Source organism: Doryrhamphus excisus, chromosome 10 (genome assembly GCF_030265055.1).
Source record: "Doryrhamphus excisus isolate RoL2022-K1 chromosome 10, RoL_Dexc_1.0, whole genome shotgun sequence".
NCBI lineage: Eukaryota > Metazoa > Chordata > Actinopteri > Syngnathiformes > Syngnathidae > Doryrhamphus > Doryrhamphus excisus.
In genome coordinates, this window is record NC_080475.1 from 12,688,089 (window position 1) to 12,703,144 (window position 15,056).

General features: G+C 42.8%; 1 protein-coding gene across 4 annotated transcripts in view; it reads right to left on the reverse strand.

The window, feature by feature from the left end:
• Positions 1-15,056, reverse strand: part of agrn (agrin) — a 238,539-nt gene that overhangs the window by 147,079 nt on the left and 76,404 nt on the right. For 3 of the 4 annotated variants that reach the window (XM_058085205.1, XM_058085207.1, XM_058085203.1), the window contains one exon: positions 8,753-8,791. In XM_058085205.1, coding sequence (XP_057941188.1) covers positions 8,753-8,791 — 39 coding nt within the window. Of the gene's footprint in view, positions 1-8,752; positions 8,792-11,957; positions 13,235-15,056 lie in introns of those variants that run through there. The other variant, XM_058085206.1, reaches the window with a different exon arrangement.

Sequence of the window (15,056 nt, forward strand, 5' to 3'; positions counted from 1 at the left end):
TACCAAAATAGTTAATTGGATAATCGATTAATCTTCGATTCAATCAACATTAGCACATTCCCCCATTTCTAGTTGGTTCTTGCTATTAGTTAACACATGTTTATGGATATCTGTAGTAAAGTGGGATGCGCGGTTAGCGCGCAGGCCTCACAGCTAGGAGACCAGGGTTCAATTCCACTCTCGGGCAGCTCTGTATGGAGTTTGCATGTTCTCCCCGTGGATGCGTGGGTTTCCTCCCACATTCCAAAAACATGCTAGGTTAATTGGCGACTCCAAATTGTCCATAGGTATGAATGTGAGTGTGAATGGTTGTTTGTCTATATGTGCCCTGTGATTGACTGGCCACTAGTCCAGGGTGTACCCCACCTCTTGCCAGAAGACAGCTGGGATAGGCTCCAGCCTCATGAGGATAAGCGGTAAAAAATGAATGTTTTTATATAATACTTTATACTTATGTCCCCTGTGATTGGCTATGGTGTACCTGAAGTCATCTGGGATAGGCTCCAGCACACCCCCGCGACCCTATGTATGGACTTTATACCCTTATCTAAAATAGTCATGCTTTATTTTGAAGCTTACTTTGCACCGAACAGGAAGTTGTTTTAATGCTTTTGTCAATAGACAGTAGTTGTCATTCCACAATGCTTCCAGCAACAAAGCCAGTGGCGGCCTTTTGCACAGGAGTACATAAACACATCACTAGACGTCTTCTGACACCTTTTTTATTATTAATCGTTACAACGATTTCTCTTGGCACTCAGCCTCCAAATCCAAACACACATGCACACTCCAACGTCAATAATTGATACATTTCCTAGCGCTTTCGCTTGCCTAAAAATAGTCTTAGCATCCTTTGCTTCATTCCATGCTCTGTCTGCGAAGTTGTGTGTGTATTATTACAAAAAAAAATAAAATTATATATATATATATATATGTACAGTATATATAGAATGCAAAATTTCCCCCGCACACTGAGCTCCGTCGAGCCCTCAGGCAGGAGCACACAGACCCCAAACATGCAGACGCAATATTGGCTTATGCAACGTGCGGGCAATCCTACATAATCCTGCACTATCCTCGCCTACAGAGTTTTTAATAATTACAACCCATAAATTCGGACTTTGTACGGGTGAAAAACACCCAAAGAGATCAGAAATCAGCTTGCAGAAATTTCATTGTGATCATGTGATTGTAGTCAAGGTTAGGGCTGCACGAAGGACGAGTGGTTAGCACGCAGACCTCACGGCTAGGAGACCGGAGTTCAATTCCACCCTCGGCTATCTCTGTGTGGAGTTTGCACGTTCTCCCCGTGCATGCGTGGGTTTACTCCAAAACATTCTAAAAACATGCTAGGTTAATTGGCGACTCCAAATTGTCCATAGGTATGAATGTGAGTGTGAATGGTTGTTTGTCTATATGTGCCCTGTGATTGGCTGACCAGTTACCAGTCCAGGGTGTACCCCGCCTCCCGCCTGAAGACAGCTGGGATAGGCTCCAGCATCCCCGCGACCCTCATGAGGCTAAGCGGTAGAAAATTAATGAATGAATATTATCATAAAGGCTGCATGGTGGTTGAGTGGTTAGCACACAGGCCTCACAGCTAGGAGACCCAAGTTCAATTCCACCCTCGGCCATCTCTGTGTGGAGTTTGTATGTTCTCCCCGTGCATGCGTGGGTTTTCTCCGGGTACTCCGGTTTCCTCCCACATTCCAAAAACATGCTAGGTTAATTGGCGACTCCAAATTGTCCATAGGTATGAATGTGAGTGTGAATGGTTGTTTGTCTATATGTGCCCTGTGATTGGCTGGCCACCAGTCCGGGGTGTACCCTGCCCCGAAGACAGCTGGGGTAGGCTCCAGCACCCACCGCGAACCCTGTGAGGATAAGCGGTAGAAAATGAATGAATGAATGAATATTTTTTAATGTAGCAAAATTATTAATTTACTTTATTTCCATAAAAAATATGATATTACAGTACAATGAAGCATCTAGTTGAGGTTGTCGTGGTAGACTAGATAGACCACATACAGTAAGCTAGACAAGACAAACTAGTCTTGTCAACCGGAACAGTCCAGTTGTTATCGATTAATAATAGAATAATTCCCATATTTTCCTATTTCGTGAAAATTTGTCAACCGTCCCCTTTTTTCTTTGTTCAGTTTTGTTTAAAAATCTCACAAAATAATATAATATAAGTCAAGTCCTCGCCCTTACCGAACAGAGTCTGGAAAAGTAAGTGCAAATCCATTGGCGTTTTATGGCAGCATCATTTCCATAACAGTGAACATATTAAGGCGCCATAACTTACATGCATGTAAACAAGCCCTGGGGAAAAGCATTAGCGTCATTTCAGGTGGCTGACAAGCCGGTAAACAACAGAATGGATCTTTATCATCATCCTTTACGCCTCCTAGCTGTCTACATGTCACACGGCAGGAAACTATGCGCAAATAAAAAAAAAATCTATGATTTGTTTCGTGACGTCTTTCTTGTACACTCGAGTGAAAGAGAAAAAGATTGTCTAGCACAGGAACGCTGCCAAAAACTCGGCGACTTCGTCTGGTTTTCCTGCCGTGGTAAATCTTAGTATTGAGGGCAGCGCGGTGTGTAAGTGTGCGTACACGCTGCATGGTGCTGTGTTGTAATTGTGTGCAGCAGAGCAAAACACATTGTGGTTGCCATGTCAACAACCATACACAACGATAACATGGAGTTATGTGTTCATGATGCATCATGGTGGATTTTAAACACACACAGCGGAACCGTTAAGGTCGCTAAAGTTCACAAATGAAAATGTTTAATCGAGATAACTTGTATTAATGTTAAAAGGTGACGTAACTTGTTGCTTTTTTCCATTATTTCCAATGGGAAACATTAACATCCGGTATAGTAGAATATATGTGTTATCAGTTCACTCTGCGCTTAAATAACCCCAGGCAGTCTTGTTATGGAAAGCACAGACTGTGATGGAAGACGCTGCTAATAGCAGGAAATCAGAGTTATGATATTGTTCAGCCGCACTTTGACACACGGCGAGGCACCTCGTTGAATCTCATTTGCATAACATATTGTAATGAACGCACAACAAGTTATATCTAAAGCCTCACGCCCATCAAATGACTCCTGCTTAAATAAAAACAAAAGTAAACATAAAAAACAAAAGTAAACATAAAAAAACAAAAGTAAACATAAAAAATAAAAATAAAAATAAAAATAAAAATAAAAATAAAAATAAAAATAAAAATAAAAATAAAAATAAAAATAAAAATAAAAATAAAAATAAAAATAAAAATAAAAATATCACCCACATACTGTCATATTTGGCAGATACTGGGCATGATGGACATTCTGCAGTTTAAAGAAATTTACAATATATGATAAAGTTAAAAAAATGCAATAAATCATAGCTTTTATTAAGTAAGAAAATTCTACATTTGTGCTGACCTTGGATTTTTATTCATTCATTTTCTACACTGCGTATCCTCACGAGGGTGGCGGGTATGCTGGAGCTTATCCCAGCTGGACAGGTGGCCAGCCAGCCAATCACAGGGCACATATAGACAAACAACCATTCACACTCACATTCATACCTATGGACAATTTGGAGTCACCAATTAACCTAGCATGTTTTTGGAATGTGGGAGGAAACCGGAGTACCCGGAGAAAACCCACGCATGCACGGGGAGAACATGCAAACTCCACACAAAGATGATCGAAAATGGGATTGAACTTGGGTCTCCTTACTGTGAAGTCTGCGCGCTAACCACTTGACCGCCGTGCAGCCTTTATCATAATATTTATCATATAATAGCTGGGATAGGCTCCAGCACCCCCCACGACCCTCGTGAGGATAAGCGGTAAAAAAATGAATGAATGTTGGAGGAAACCGGAGTACCCGGAGAAAACCCAAACCCGGGCCTCCTTGTATTCATTATACTGTATATATTTGAAAGAGTTATAAGTTTTGAAAGAGCACTTATTTGTCTTTCATCTGTGTTGTTTCCATTTTTTTGAATTACATATATTGTTTACATAACATGCAAATGTACATAGCCCCGCCCACTAAACAGGTCTTCATGGGGTCCAGGTTGAGGTCACCGAATGGTGTAACTGACACAGTGTTATTTGTAATCCATGTAAACACAGATAATCCAGTCAGACCAAACATCTGCTGATCCATACAAAGTCCAGTGTCCTGAAATGACCCCTCATCGATTTCCGAGGTACATAAGAGCTTTGCTACCGTAAACCAGACAGCATTTCTGGCTAAGTGTTGTGTTTTGTCTTAGCGGACAATCGGTCATTGGGCTCACACGGAACATAAATGTGGTGACAAGTCAAACTGATTGACTTCCCATAAACACAAGAAACCAAGCATATGTTGCGTCGCCGACATGAACCAGAGTACCCTGACTCAAGAGTTGTGTGTACTTTTGCCGGACGTTAAACTGCGTTTTGATGGATTCAAGGCCTCCCGAGGGTTCGGCTATGATAGCACTTATTTCTGGCCAACTTAAACATTTGCTGACCTTCTCTTTGACTGTAAACCCTCAGAGATGACGCAGATATTTTGTCTCTGTTATGAGGAACCTATGATGTGAAAAGATTTAATTAAGATAGGCAGACGAATTGTAATTAATTCTGCTTCTCTGCGAGTCGAGGTCTATTGTCAAGAACACGGGAAGGCTCAGGCAGAATAAATTGTGAGTGGGTGTGTGATTTGAGGGGGGGGGGGTCCTGACCTCTTCGTCTTGGGGGGGGTCACAGCTGACAGAAAGTTACATTAATTTGGAGATCATGTTGTCAAAGTAAGCGAAACTGCTGATGATTTTTTTTATGTGGTTAGGATAATGAATGTGATCACTGCACCAGCCAGCTATTATGCCAGCACCTTGCATAACAGGAAAAAAACACAGAGAAACTCAAAATAATTCAAAGTCAAAGCCAGCGGTCCGCAATAAATCCAATTGTTCCTCCCACCAGTTATTAATAGCCACCACATTGCATAAAAGAAATCCAGAAAGTCAAAGTCAAAGCCCATCATACACTTCTTTATCCAACACAACGCAGACCTGCCATATAATCACTATGACTTCTCCTCCCACCAGTTATTGTTAATAACCTCAACCTTGTATATTAGAAGTAGACAGAAGGACTTGAAATAAACCACAAAGTCAAAGCCCATCGCCCACTTCCTTATCCAACACAACGCAGATCTGCCATATAATCACTATGACTTCTCCCCCCACCAGTTATTGTTAATAACCTCCTCCTTGCACACTAGAAATAGACAGAAGGACTTGAAATAGGCCACAAAGTCAAAGCCCATCATACACTTCCTTATCCAACACAACGCAGACCTGCCATATAATCACTATGATTCTCCCCCCACCAGTTATTATTAATAACCTCCAACTTGCACACTAGAAATAAACAGAAGGACTTGAAATAAGCCACAAAGTCAAAGCCCATCATACACTTCCTTATCCAACACAACGCAGATCTGCCATATTAATCACTATGACTTCTCCCCCCACCAGTTATTGTTAATAACCTCCACCTTGTATAGAAATAAGCCACAAAGTCAAAGCCCACCATACACTTCCTTACCCAACACAAAGAGAAAAACTCAAATAATCAACAAAGCCAATTAACCTCACTCATGCGCAACCACAACATACAGTAGATGTCAATATAAATGCTTATCTTATTCCTCCTTCCACCAGTTATTAATGATAACCATCTAGCAATAAACATATTATATGTGTCAGAATTATGATTGTTCCTCCTGCCTATATTATTCATTTCATCGGAAGATTCTTGAAAGAACATTTGAATCATTGTGTTTGCATCTATTTCGCAACATGGCATTTTTCATAACCGGTGGGAGGAGCAATTGCATTATCATATGACGTTTGATAGAAGCTAAAGAAAGTGCTGTTCCAAAATTAATTAATTCATTTTCTACCGCTTATCCTCACGAGGGTCGTGGGGGTGCTGGAGCCTATCCCAGCTGTCTTCGGGCGAGAGGCGGGGTACACCCTGGACTGGTGGCCAGCCAGCCAATCACAGGGCACATATAGACAAACAACCATTCACACTCACATTCATACCTATGGACAATTTGGAGTCGCCAATTAACCTAGCATGTTTTTGGAATGTGGGAGGAAACCGGAGTACCCGGAATAAAACCCACGCATGTAGTATGAGGAGAACATGCAAACTCCACACAGAGATGGCCGAGGGTGGAATCGAACCCTGGTCTCCTAGGTGTGAGGTCTGCACGCTAACCACTCGACCGCCGTGCCGCCATATCCAGTTTTCATAAAATAAAAATAACAATAATAAGATGATACATTGAAAACTGCAGACACCCATGTCCTTGGCGGAGGTCATCTTCACAGAACCACTTACACCTGATGCAAATAAGTTAACCTATTTGTTTTCCTCTTGAAAGAACTTCCAAAAGTTCCACTTCTAATCCTTGTCAAAGAGACTATTAGCAGTCTAACAAGTGTCTTATCATTAGACGACAACAAGCAGTAAAAGTAGGTGGTTGAGTGGAGCTAATTAAAGGCTGTTTTGTGACTTTTAACACTGTTAGAACTGATGATTACAGGTCATTCATCGGGGGATTCGTTATATAAATACTCAAGATAATTTGTCCCTGAGGACACATCGGATTCTAAATTCTTTGGGAATAATTTGCCCAAAAAAAAAAAAAGAATTTCAGAGTAGATGTGGTTGTTTAAAAATTCCCACTCCTGTGTATCCTTGATTTCCTCTAATTAAGGGCCAGGGAGTGAAGTGTCCTTGGCGTTGGAGGACACATTCAGTGGACGCCCTGCTTCAGCTCTTTGGAGCAGATTTGACTAATAGCGTTGTTATATTAGCCCTCGGCTGCCGCTCGGGATCATCTTCTAAATCACCCCCCCAACCGTCGCTACTAAACCGCCACCTCCCCCCCCCAAAAAAACTCTTGTCTGTTGAGGCCGACTGTAATTGTCTCACTAATCTCCCCGGCGTTAAATGACCCACAGAAACAGCATCCCACCGGACAAGCTTTAATCCACTGATTGGAGACTTGGGTCTTTTTGTTTTCCTTGGGATATTAAAAAAAACATGGGCTGCTGATGGAGAGCATGCAGAACTATTGGAAAGGTAATTAAGATCTAGCAGCAGCTTTTAAACGCTTGACTTGTGCGGGAACAAACTGTGGCCTCAGACGGGGCAAACGCATGGGGGCTCCGTTAAGAGGGAATTTATTGCTTTGGTTCGGGGAAAAGTTTACAAAGGACGGGACACACTTTTGCGGTCATGTTTTGGAACAAGAGAGCTGCACGGTGGTCGAGCGGTTAGCACGCAGACCTCGCAGCTAAGAAACACGAGTTCAATACCACCCTCGGCCATCCGGTTTTCATCCGAAGACAGCTGGGATAGGCTCCAGCATCCCAGCGACCCTCGTGAGGATAAGCGGTAACATAGAAAATGAATGAATATTATCAAAAAGGCTGCATGGTGTCCGAGTGGTTAGGGCGCAGACCTCACAGCTAGGAGACCCGAGTTCAATTCCACCCTCAGCCTTTTTTGTGTGGAGTTTGCATGTTCTCCCCGGTGCATGCGTGGGTTTTCTCCGGGTACTCCGGTTTCCTCCCACATTCCAAAAACATGCTAGGTTAATTAGCGACTCCAAATTGTCCATAGGTATGAATGTGAGTGTGAATGGTTGTTTGTCTATATGTGCCCTGTGATTGGCTGGTCATCAGTCTGGGGTGTACCTCGCCTCTTGTCCGAAGACAGCTGGGATAGGCTCCAGCACCCCTGCGACCCTCGTGAAGATAAGCAGCAAAAAATGAATTAGTTAAATAATTTTGGAACAGTACTTTCTTTAGCTTCTTTCAAACGTCATATGATTAATGCAATTGCTCCTCCCACCAGTTATGAAAAATGCCATGTTGCAAAATAGATGCAAACACGATGATTCAAATCCCACATTACACTCGCTCGGCTATGCGTATATGTCCAAACACAACAACATACATGTCATATAATGAATGCAATCACTCCTCTCACCAGTTATTAATGCTACCTGCCACACTGGATAATAGGCAAAAGGTTGCTTGCCACAACTTGCTCTAGGCAGGTAATAAGAATGCTCCTCCCATCGGTTCTAAATGATAAACAAAGTTATTTGACAATTGGTGTCAGAAGCGGGATGGCTAGCAATTGTGTAAGTCATCTCCAGTCGCTACCATGACCATGACTTTACACAAACACATACAGTCAAGAAACTGGTAGACGGAGATCAGAAAGGTCAGAACGAATTGAGCCCCCTTCTACCACAGAATTACAAACATTTTCCTTCATATTTTTATTTTTTTTGCCCTTTACGCCTCCGGCTTTGGTGCCTTCCAGAATGATCCATTACCTTTAGAGCTAGCAAAAGCCCAGCCCTGGGCATTGAAGAAATACCCGACTAAAAAAAAAAAAAAAAAAAAAATCTATCCAGCTCCGATTGCACTGAGCGAAAGCAGATGAATATTCATGAATGAGGCAGGAACTAGATGTCTGGGTTTTAGGTTAAAGCTAGCAAAAAAATGCATAAGACAACTGCAACACGGCAGTATTGATTGAAGTAAAGGGCGTGGGATGATTTTAGGGTGGTGTCCCAGGTTGTCTGGAGGTATCAGAGCGTGTATTATCAGCAGCGGCCAACCATGGTAAAAAAAAAAAAAAAGTACGGATCACTTACCATCAGGAGGCTGGGCTGGTGTGAAGTGAGGAGGTTTGTCTGAAAGAGATAAAAGAGACAAAATGTATTCAGGTTTTTTTGGGAAAAAGCTTGATGTCAGTTCACCTCCACGTCTCCTGTAGTTACCGGGTGTGTGGACTACAAAAGCAAAACACCAAGGGCTCTAAAACTAAATACAAGATGGCCGTAACTGCATTTGAAGTGGTCGGCATCCAGCAGCTATATATATACCTCTACATGCACTTTCAAATGTTGCTCATCAGCTGTTGGTGTGAAACTCGAGGGTGTTACGTGTCCCGTAGATGTTGTTTATAATGAATTAATCAACACTATTAATACCGGATGAGCAGTTCGCTCCTTACCGCCATTACAACATTGGTTCTGTTGCTGCTGTGTTGTGCAATATAAATCATTCCCCCTATTGTGCAGCATTTTTGATGACCTTGAAAAGTGACAGCTCATTAGCATTAAAGCTACAGACACACATGTTCCCAGTAGGTCTAAATTCCATCATTCATTCATTCATTCATTTTGTACCACTTTTCCTCACGAGGGTCGCGGGGGTGCTGGAGCCTATCCCAGCTGTCTTCAAGTGAGAGGCGGGGTACACACTGGACTGGTCGCCAGCCAATCACAGGGCACATATAGACAAACAACCATTCACACTCACATTCATACCTATGGACAATTTGGAGTCGCTAATTAACCTAGCATGTTTTTGGAATGTGGGAGGAAACCGGAGTACTCCACAAAAAGATGGCCGAGGGGGGAATTGAACTCGGGTCTCCTAGCTGTGAGGCCTGTGTGTGAACCACTATCCACCATGCAGCCCTCTTCCATTATTTATAAACTCTACTGCTTTTCCTCACGAGGGTCGCGGGGGGTGCTGGAGCCTATGCCAGCTGTTCTGGGGCGAGGGGCGGGGTACACCCTGGACTGGTGGCCAGCCAATCACAGGGCACATATAGACAAACAACCATTCACACTCACATTCATACCTATGGACAATATGGATTTGCCAATTAACTTAGCATGTTTTTGGAATGTGGGAGTGGTTAAATTTATATATGGCTAAAATATATATGGCCTTTTCTCTCTATTTTTTGTTGAGAACTGATATTTTGCCTAAACTTACTTATTAATCTTATTATACCTACTTTTAAAAGAGAATTTACTTAGTCATTGTGTGTATTTTTGCTTTGTTTTAGTTTTATTGTACTGTTTTTAAACTTCTTTTTGTGCTCATGTGACAGTAGAATGCAAAAACTGCAGTTTAAGAAGTACATTTTTATGTTGTTTTTTTTCTCCACTTCTTTTTAATCCTAATTTGGAGTCAATTTGAACAATTTGGAGTCGCCAATTAACCTAGCATGTGGGAGGAAGTCGGAGTGGTTAAATTTATATATGGTTAAAATATATATGGCCTTTTCTCACTATTTTTTGTTGAGAACTGATATTTTGCCAAAACTTACTTACCTCAGCAAGTACATTCACTTTTAGGGTTAAAAGAGAATTTACTTAAAGTCATTGTGTGTATTTTTGCTTTGTTTTAGTTTTATTGTACTGTTTTTAAACTACTTTTTGTGCTCGTGTGACAGTAGAATACAAAAAATGCAGTTTAAGAAGTACGTTTTTATGTCGTTTTTTTTCTCCACTTCCACTCCAAGCTTCATTATACAGTGGTTAACTTCTTTTTACACTTGACAGTTAAGTATATTAAAAACTAGGAGTCAATTTGAACAGTTTGGAGTCGCCAATTAACCTAGCATGTTTTTGGAATGTGGGAGGAAACCGGAGTATCCGGAGAAAACCCACGCATGCACGGGGAGAACATGCAAACTCCACACAGAGATGGCCGAGAGTGGAATTGAACTCGGGTCTCCTAGCTGTGAGGCCAACCACTCAGTCCACCGTGCAGCCCAAATGCCTGTATTTGTTATTATTATTATCATCTGAATGCAATGAAAAAACAAGCCATTCGTAGCTAACACTAACAAGCACACTGCATCGGTATCGGAGAAAGCTGACACACAAAAAGTGGAGTGGGATGAAGGGAAACCAATTCATGCCATCATCCATGAAACGAAAGGAACATAAGGTCCTTTCATAAATATATCATCCTTTTTCCCATCTAACTTGATTGTCACAGCACAACCATCACTCAGCCAATATCTTTATCAAATCAATATGTGTCTGAGGGTGACATTTAGCCTCGTGCGTATGTACAGTATGCGGGTGTGACTTCTAATGTGGAATTATGTCAGCGTGTGTGATGGTGACACACAGCGCGCCTCCATGAGCCCAGCTACCGTCATTTGTGACCACATGCTGACTTCATCCATTACTCTTTTTTTTTTTCTGTGTCTCGATTAGGTAACCAGAGAAGCTAGCGTTGGGGAGACTTTGTAGCAGTGTTGACAGATTGTGTCTGGCTGTGGTAATAGGATAATGTTAGAAATGACACGCCCCCTTTTTTTCCACGCTCACCCCTCCCAAAACACAAGACGACAAGTGTAAGACTGACGAAGAAGGGACGTTGCTTTGTAGAAAAGCAGGCTTCGCTACATATCTTAAAATAAAGCTCTGCCTAACTAAACTTCAGTTAGCTATATTTTGATGTGAGGGTAGTTTTGTTGACATTTGGTTAAAGTGTGTATCTGTAAAAAGTGCATAAAGTGCGCACTAGTGCTTCTTGTATACACACACTGTAAATGACAGCTCATTAGCATTAAAGCTACAGACACGCATAAATTCCATCATTCATTTATTCATTTTCTAACGCTTTTCCTCACAAGGGTTGCAGAGGGGGTGCTGGAGCCTATCCCAGCTGTCTTCAGGCGAGAGGCGGGGTACACCCTGGACTGGTCGCCAGCCAGCCAATCACAGGGCACATATAGACAAACAACCATTCACACTCACATTCATACCTATGGACAATTTGGAGTCGCTAATTAACCTAGCATGTTTTTGGAATGTGGGAGGAAACCGGAGTACCCGAAAAAAACGCATGCACGGGGAGATCATGCCAACTCCACACAGAGATGGCCGAGAGTGGAATTGAACCCTGGTCTCCTAGCTGTGAGGTCTACGCGCTAACCACTTGCACACCGTGCAGCCCTAAATTCCATCATCAAGACCTGATTTTGGTAAACACATATTTATGGGACAGCTATCTATAATTGTCACACACGGATTTTGAACCTACAGTTGTTCAGGAAGAGGAGAACGGCAAATCCCAGCGTTGAAGTGGCTAGCAGGATCAGGCAGATGTTGCAAGGGATCATGAAGTAGCGCACCACCAGAGATACTTTATGTTGGTACCGCCGATCCCGCTCGGGCGGCGTCGGTGACGGATAGTGGCACCCACCCATCGTCCAATCCATTGACCCCCTACCCTCCATGGCGGCAGTTGAGGGGACAACGGGGCGAGGAGGGCGTCGCGAGGCGCCCAAAGACCCGCTGGAGAAAATGATGGCGGTTTGGTGGTTGACCAGTGAAGAATTTTTTTTTTTTTTATTTTAAAAAAAGTAGAAGCGTAATCCGGCTCAGGTGTAGCGGTTTCCGGCAGGTAAACTTTCATCCGTATCCAGGCAACACATTTTTAAACACGTGGGTCAGATGGGGGGGTACATTTTGGACTCTTATAGCCCTCCGCCTGTCCATATTACCTCCATACTTCTGGGATAATTCTACTGTGGTTTGTATACACAGTGTGAAAAATAATAATAGTGACAACTAAGCAAGTGAGTGGCACCTAGCGTAAAAAAAAATAAACATTTTAGTCAGATATCCTCATGGAATTCTCTTCTGTCCTTGTTGTGACCCTGATTGGTAATTGGATGGTCCGTCCCGGGATTCCCTCCGCCTCCTTGTCCAAACGTCAAGGTCCAGCGCCCCCCGACAGACAACAAGTATTTCCTAAGAGGCGCACATCGGATCAAACTCTACACAGCAGCTTCTTTCTGTATCCTGTGGAAAAGCCTGGTCACGCTGGGGAGGGACGCACATCCAAAAACCAGGAACCGGGGAAAAATACCCTCTTTGGTTTTGGGTGCTCCTTTCTTGTGTGGAGAAGTGAGAACCGGAAAAGTTGACTTAACCTGTCAGAGTCGTTCCGTGACTGAAGCGTCTAAGGAAAAATCTCATTACTTAAAAAAAATAATTGCACCCTGATTACCAGGAAATAACTTCCTCTCCCTGAGAATCCCGTCTCTATGATTGTCTGGCTGTGCTTCCTCCAAGGTACTAGGTCCTCACAGGCGACGGCATCCAGCACTTAATCCCACGGCAGCAGGTAGCGGTCCCGGTTGTGGACACCCTCAGTCAGTCCACAGATGTGGGAGTGGGAAGTAAAAAATAATATTAATAATAACCACTCCACGGGTTTCAATCTTCTTCTAGTGGGAAAAACAACAGCGGCGTGTTGCTGCTTCCCCCCCCAAACACGCTCCTCTCGAGCGCTCCAGCCTTCAGCCGGGAGAACCAATGATAATGAGCGAGGGAGCAATAGAGAGAGAGAGCGAAAGAGAGAGAGAGAGAGGGGTGGGGGCTGTCTTAACAAAAGACAGAAGGGAGGAGGGGTCGGCAAGCAAGAATAAAAAAAAAAAAAAAAAAAAGCATGGGAATTGAATAGCGTTGGAGTCCTGACAGTGAGGGGAGGGCAACGGAGTCTACGAACAAAAGGGGTCGAGGTCTTCCGGAGATTTCAATCGACTCCTCGGTTTGAGATGAATGAGACAAATTTAGGACGGCCTCTTTTTTTTTTTTTTTTTTACAGAAACGCTAATAGTAACGGTTATTTCTGGCACAATATAACATAGCTGGGGGGGGGGGGGGGTATCTTACTTAAGTCTATCACAGTAATTACTACCAATGTGCTCGTTTCATGTGTTTGAATGTGATGTCCTTTTAGTGACAACAAGGAGGGGGGGGGCATGGAGTGAGTAATTGAGTTTACATTTTGTTAGCATAGCCTTACTTTACTGCACGGCGGACAAGTGGTTAGCACGCAGACCTCACAGCTAGGACACCCGTGTTCAATTCCATCTCTGTGTGGAGTTTGCATGTTCTCCCCGTGCATGCGTGGGTTTTCTCCACGTACTCCGGTTTCCTCCCACATTCCAAAAACATGCTAGGTTAATTAGCGACTCCAAATTGTCCATAAGTATGAATGTGAGTGTGAATGGTTGTTTGTCTATATGTGCCCTGTGATTGGCTGGCCACCAGTCTCGCTTGAAGACAGCTGGGATAGGCTCCAGGTCCACCCTGTGACCATCATGAGGATAAGCGGTAGAAAATGAATGAATTAAAGTCAAAAGGTGACTATAGGGGTGTTATTTCATGTCTAGAGAGCTCTAATAGTGTTAGGCGGTCGTAAACACATTTTTGATGCTCTACTAGTGAAATATTCCATTTATAAATAAGGAATCCTACGGCGGACGAGTGGTTAGATGAGTTCAATTCCACCCTCGGAGAAGATAGTTTGTATCTTCTCCTTGTGCATGCGTGGGTTTTCTCCGGGTACTCCGGTTTCCTCCCACATTCCAAAAACATGCTAGGTTAATTAGCGACTCCAAATTGTCCATAGGTATGAATGTGAGTGTGAATGGTTGTTTGTCTATATGTGCCCTGTGATTGGCTGGCCACCAGTCCAGGGTGTACCCCGCCTCTCGCTTGAAGACAGCTGGGATAGGCTCCAGAGAATTAGCGGCATAGAAAATGAATGACCAATCTAACAAATCTATTTAATTAACCACAATGAAAAAAACACTCCATATATTACCTGATGTAGTTTTTACCTTAACTCCACACGTGATCAATGATCAATAACACAGTCTTTGTATATATTTTCTCACTACAATTATAAACATTACCACATCGTCAACCTCTCTGATCATCCTCTTCTATTTATAGCGCTAGATCGAAATAGGAACATTGAAGCAGAGTGAAGGCATTTGCATCCATATCACAGCATGAAAATTTGAACAGCACTTAAAAAAAAAAAAGCCATTCATCATTTCGCTCCTAATGCGATAATGAGGTCATGCTATGTGTCGGCTCGGAATAAACTCAACGACAGCAGGCGGCAGATGCAAGGCGGGATGGAGCATCAATTATTTATGTTTCTTCACTCTCTCATGTTCTGTTCTGTGTCTTCTCCAGCTCCTGCTCTGCCTCCATCTTCATCACTTCATCACACACACACACACACACACACACATATACGTCTAATAGGTTGAAAAGACCTCACCCTGGTATTTTTTCATCTTCTGGTTGTGTAGAGGATCTTTGCAGTAGGTTTTTA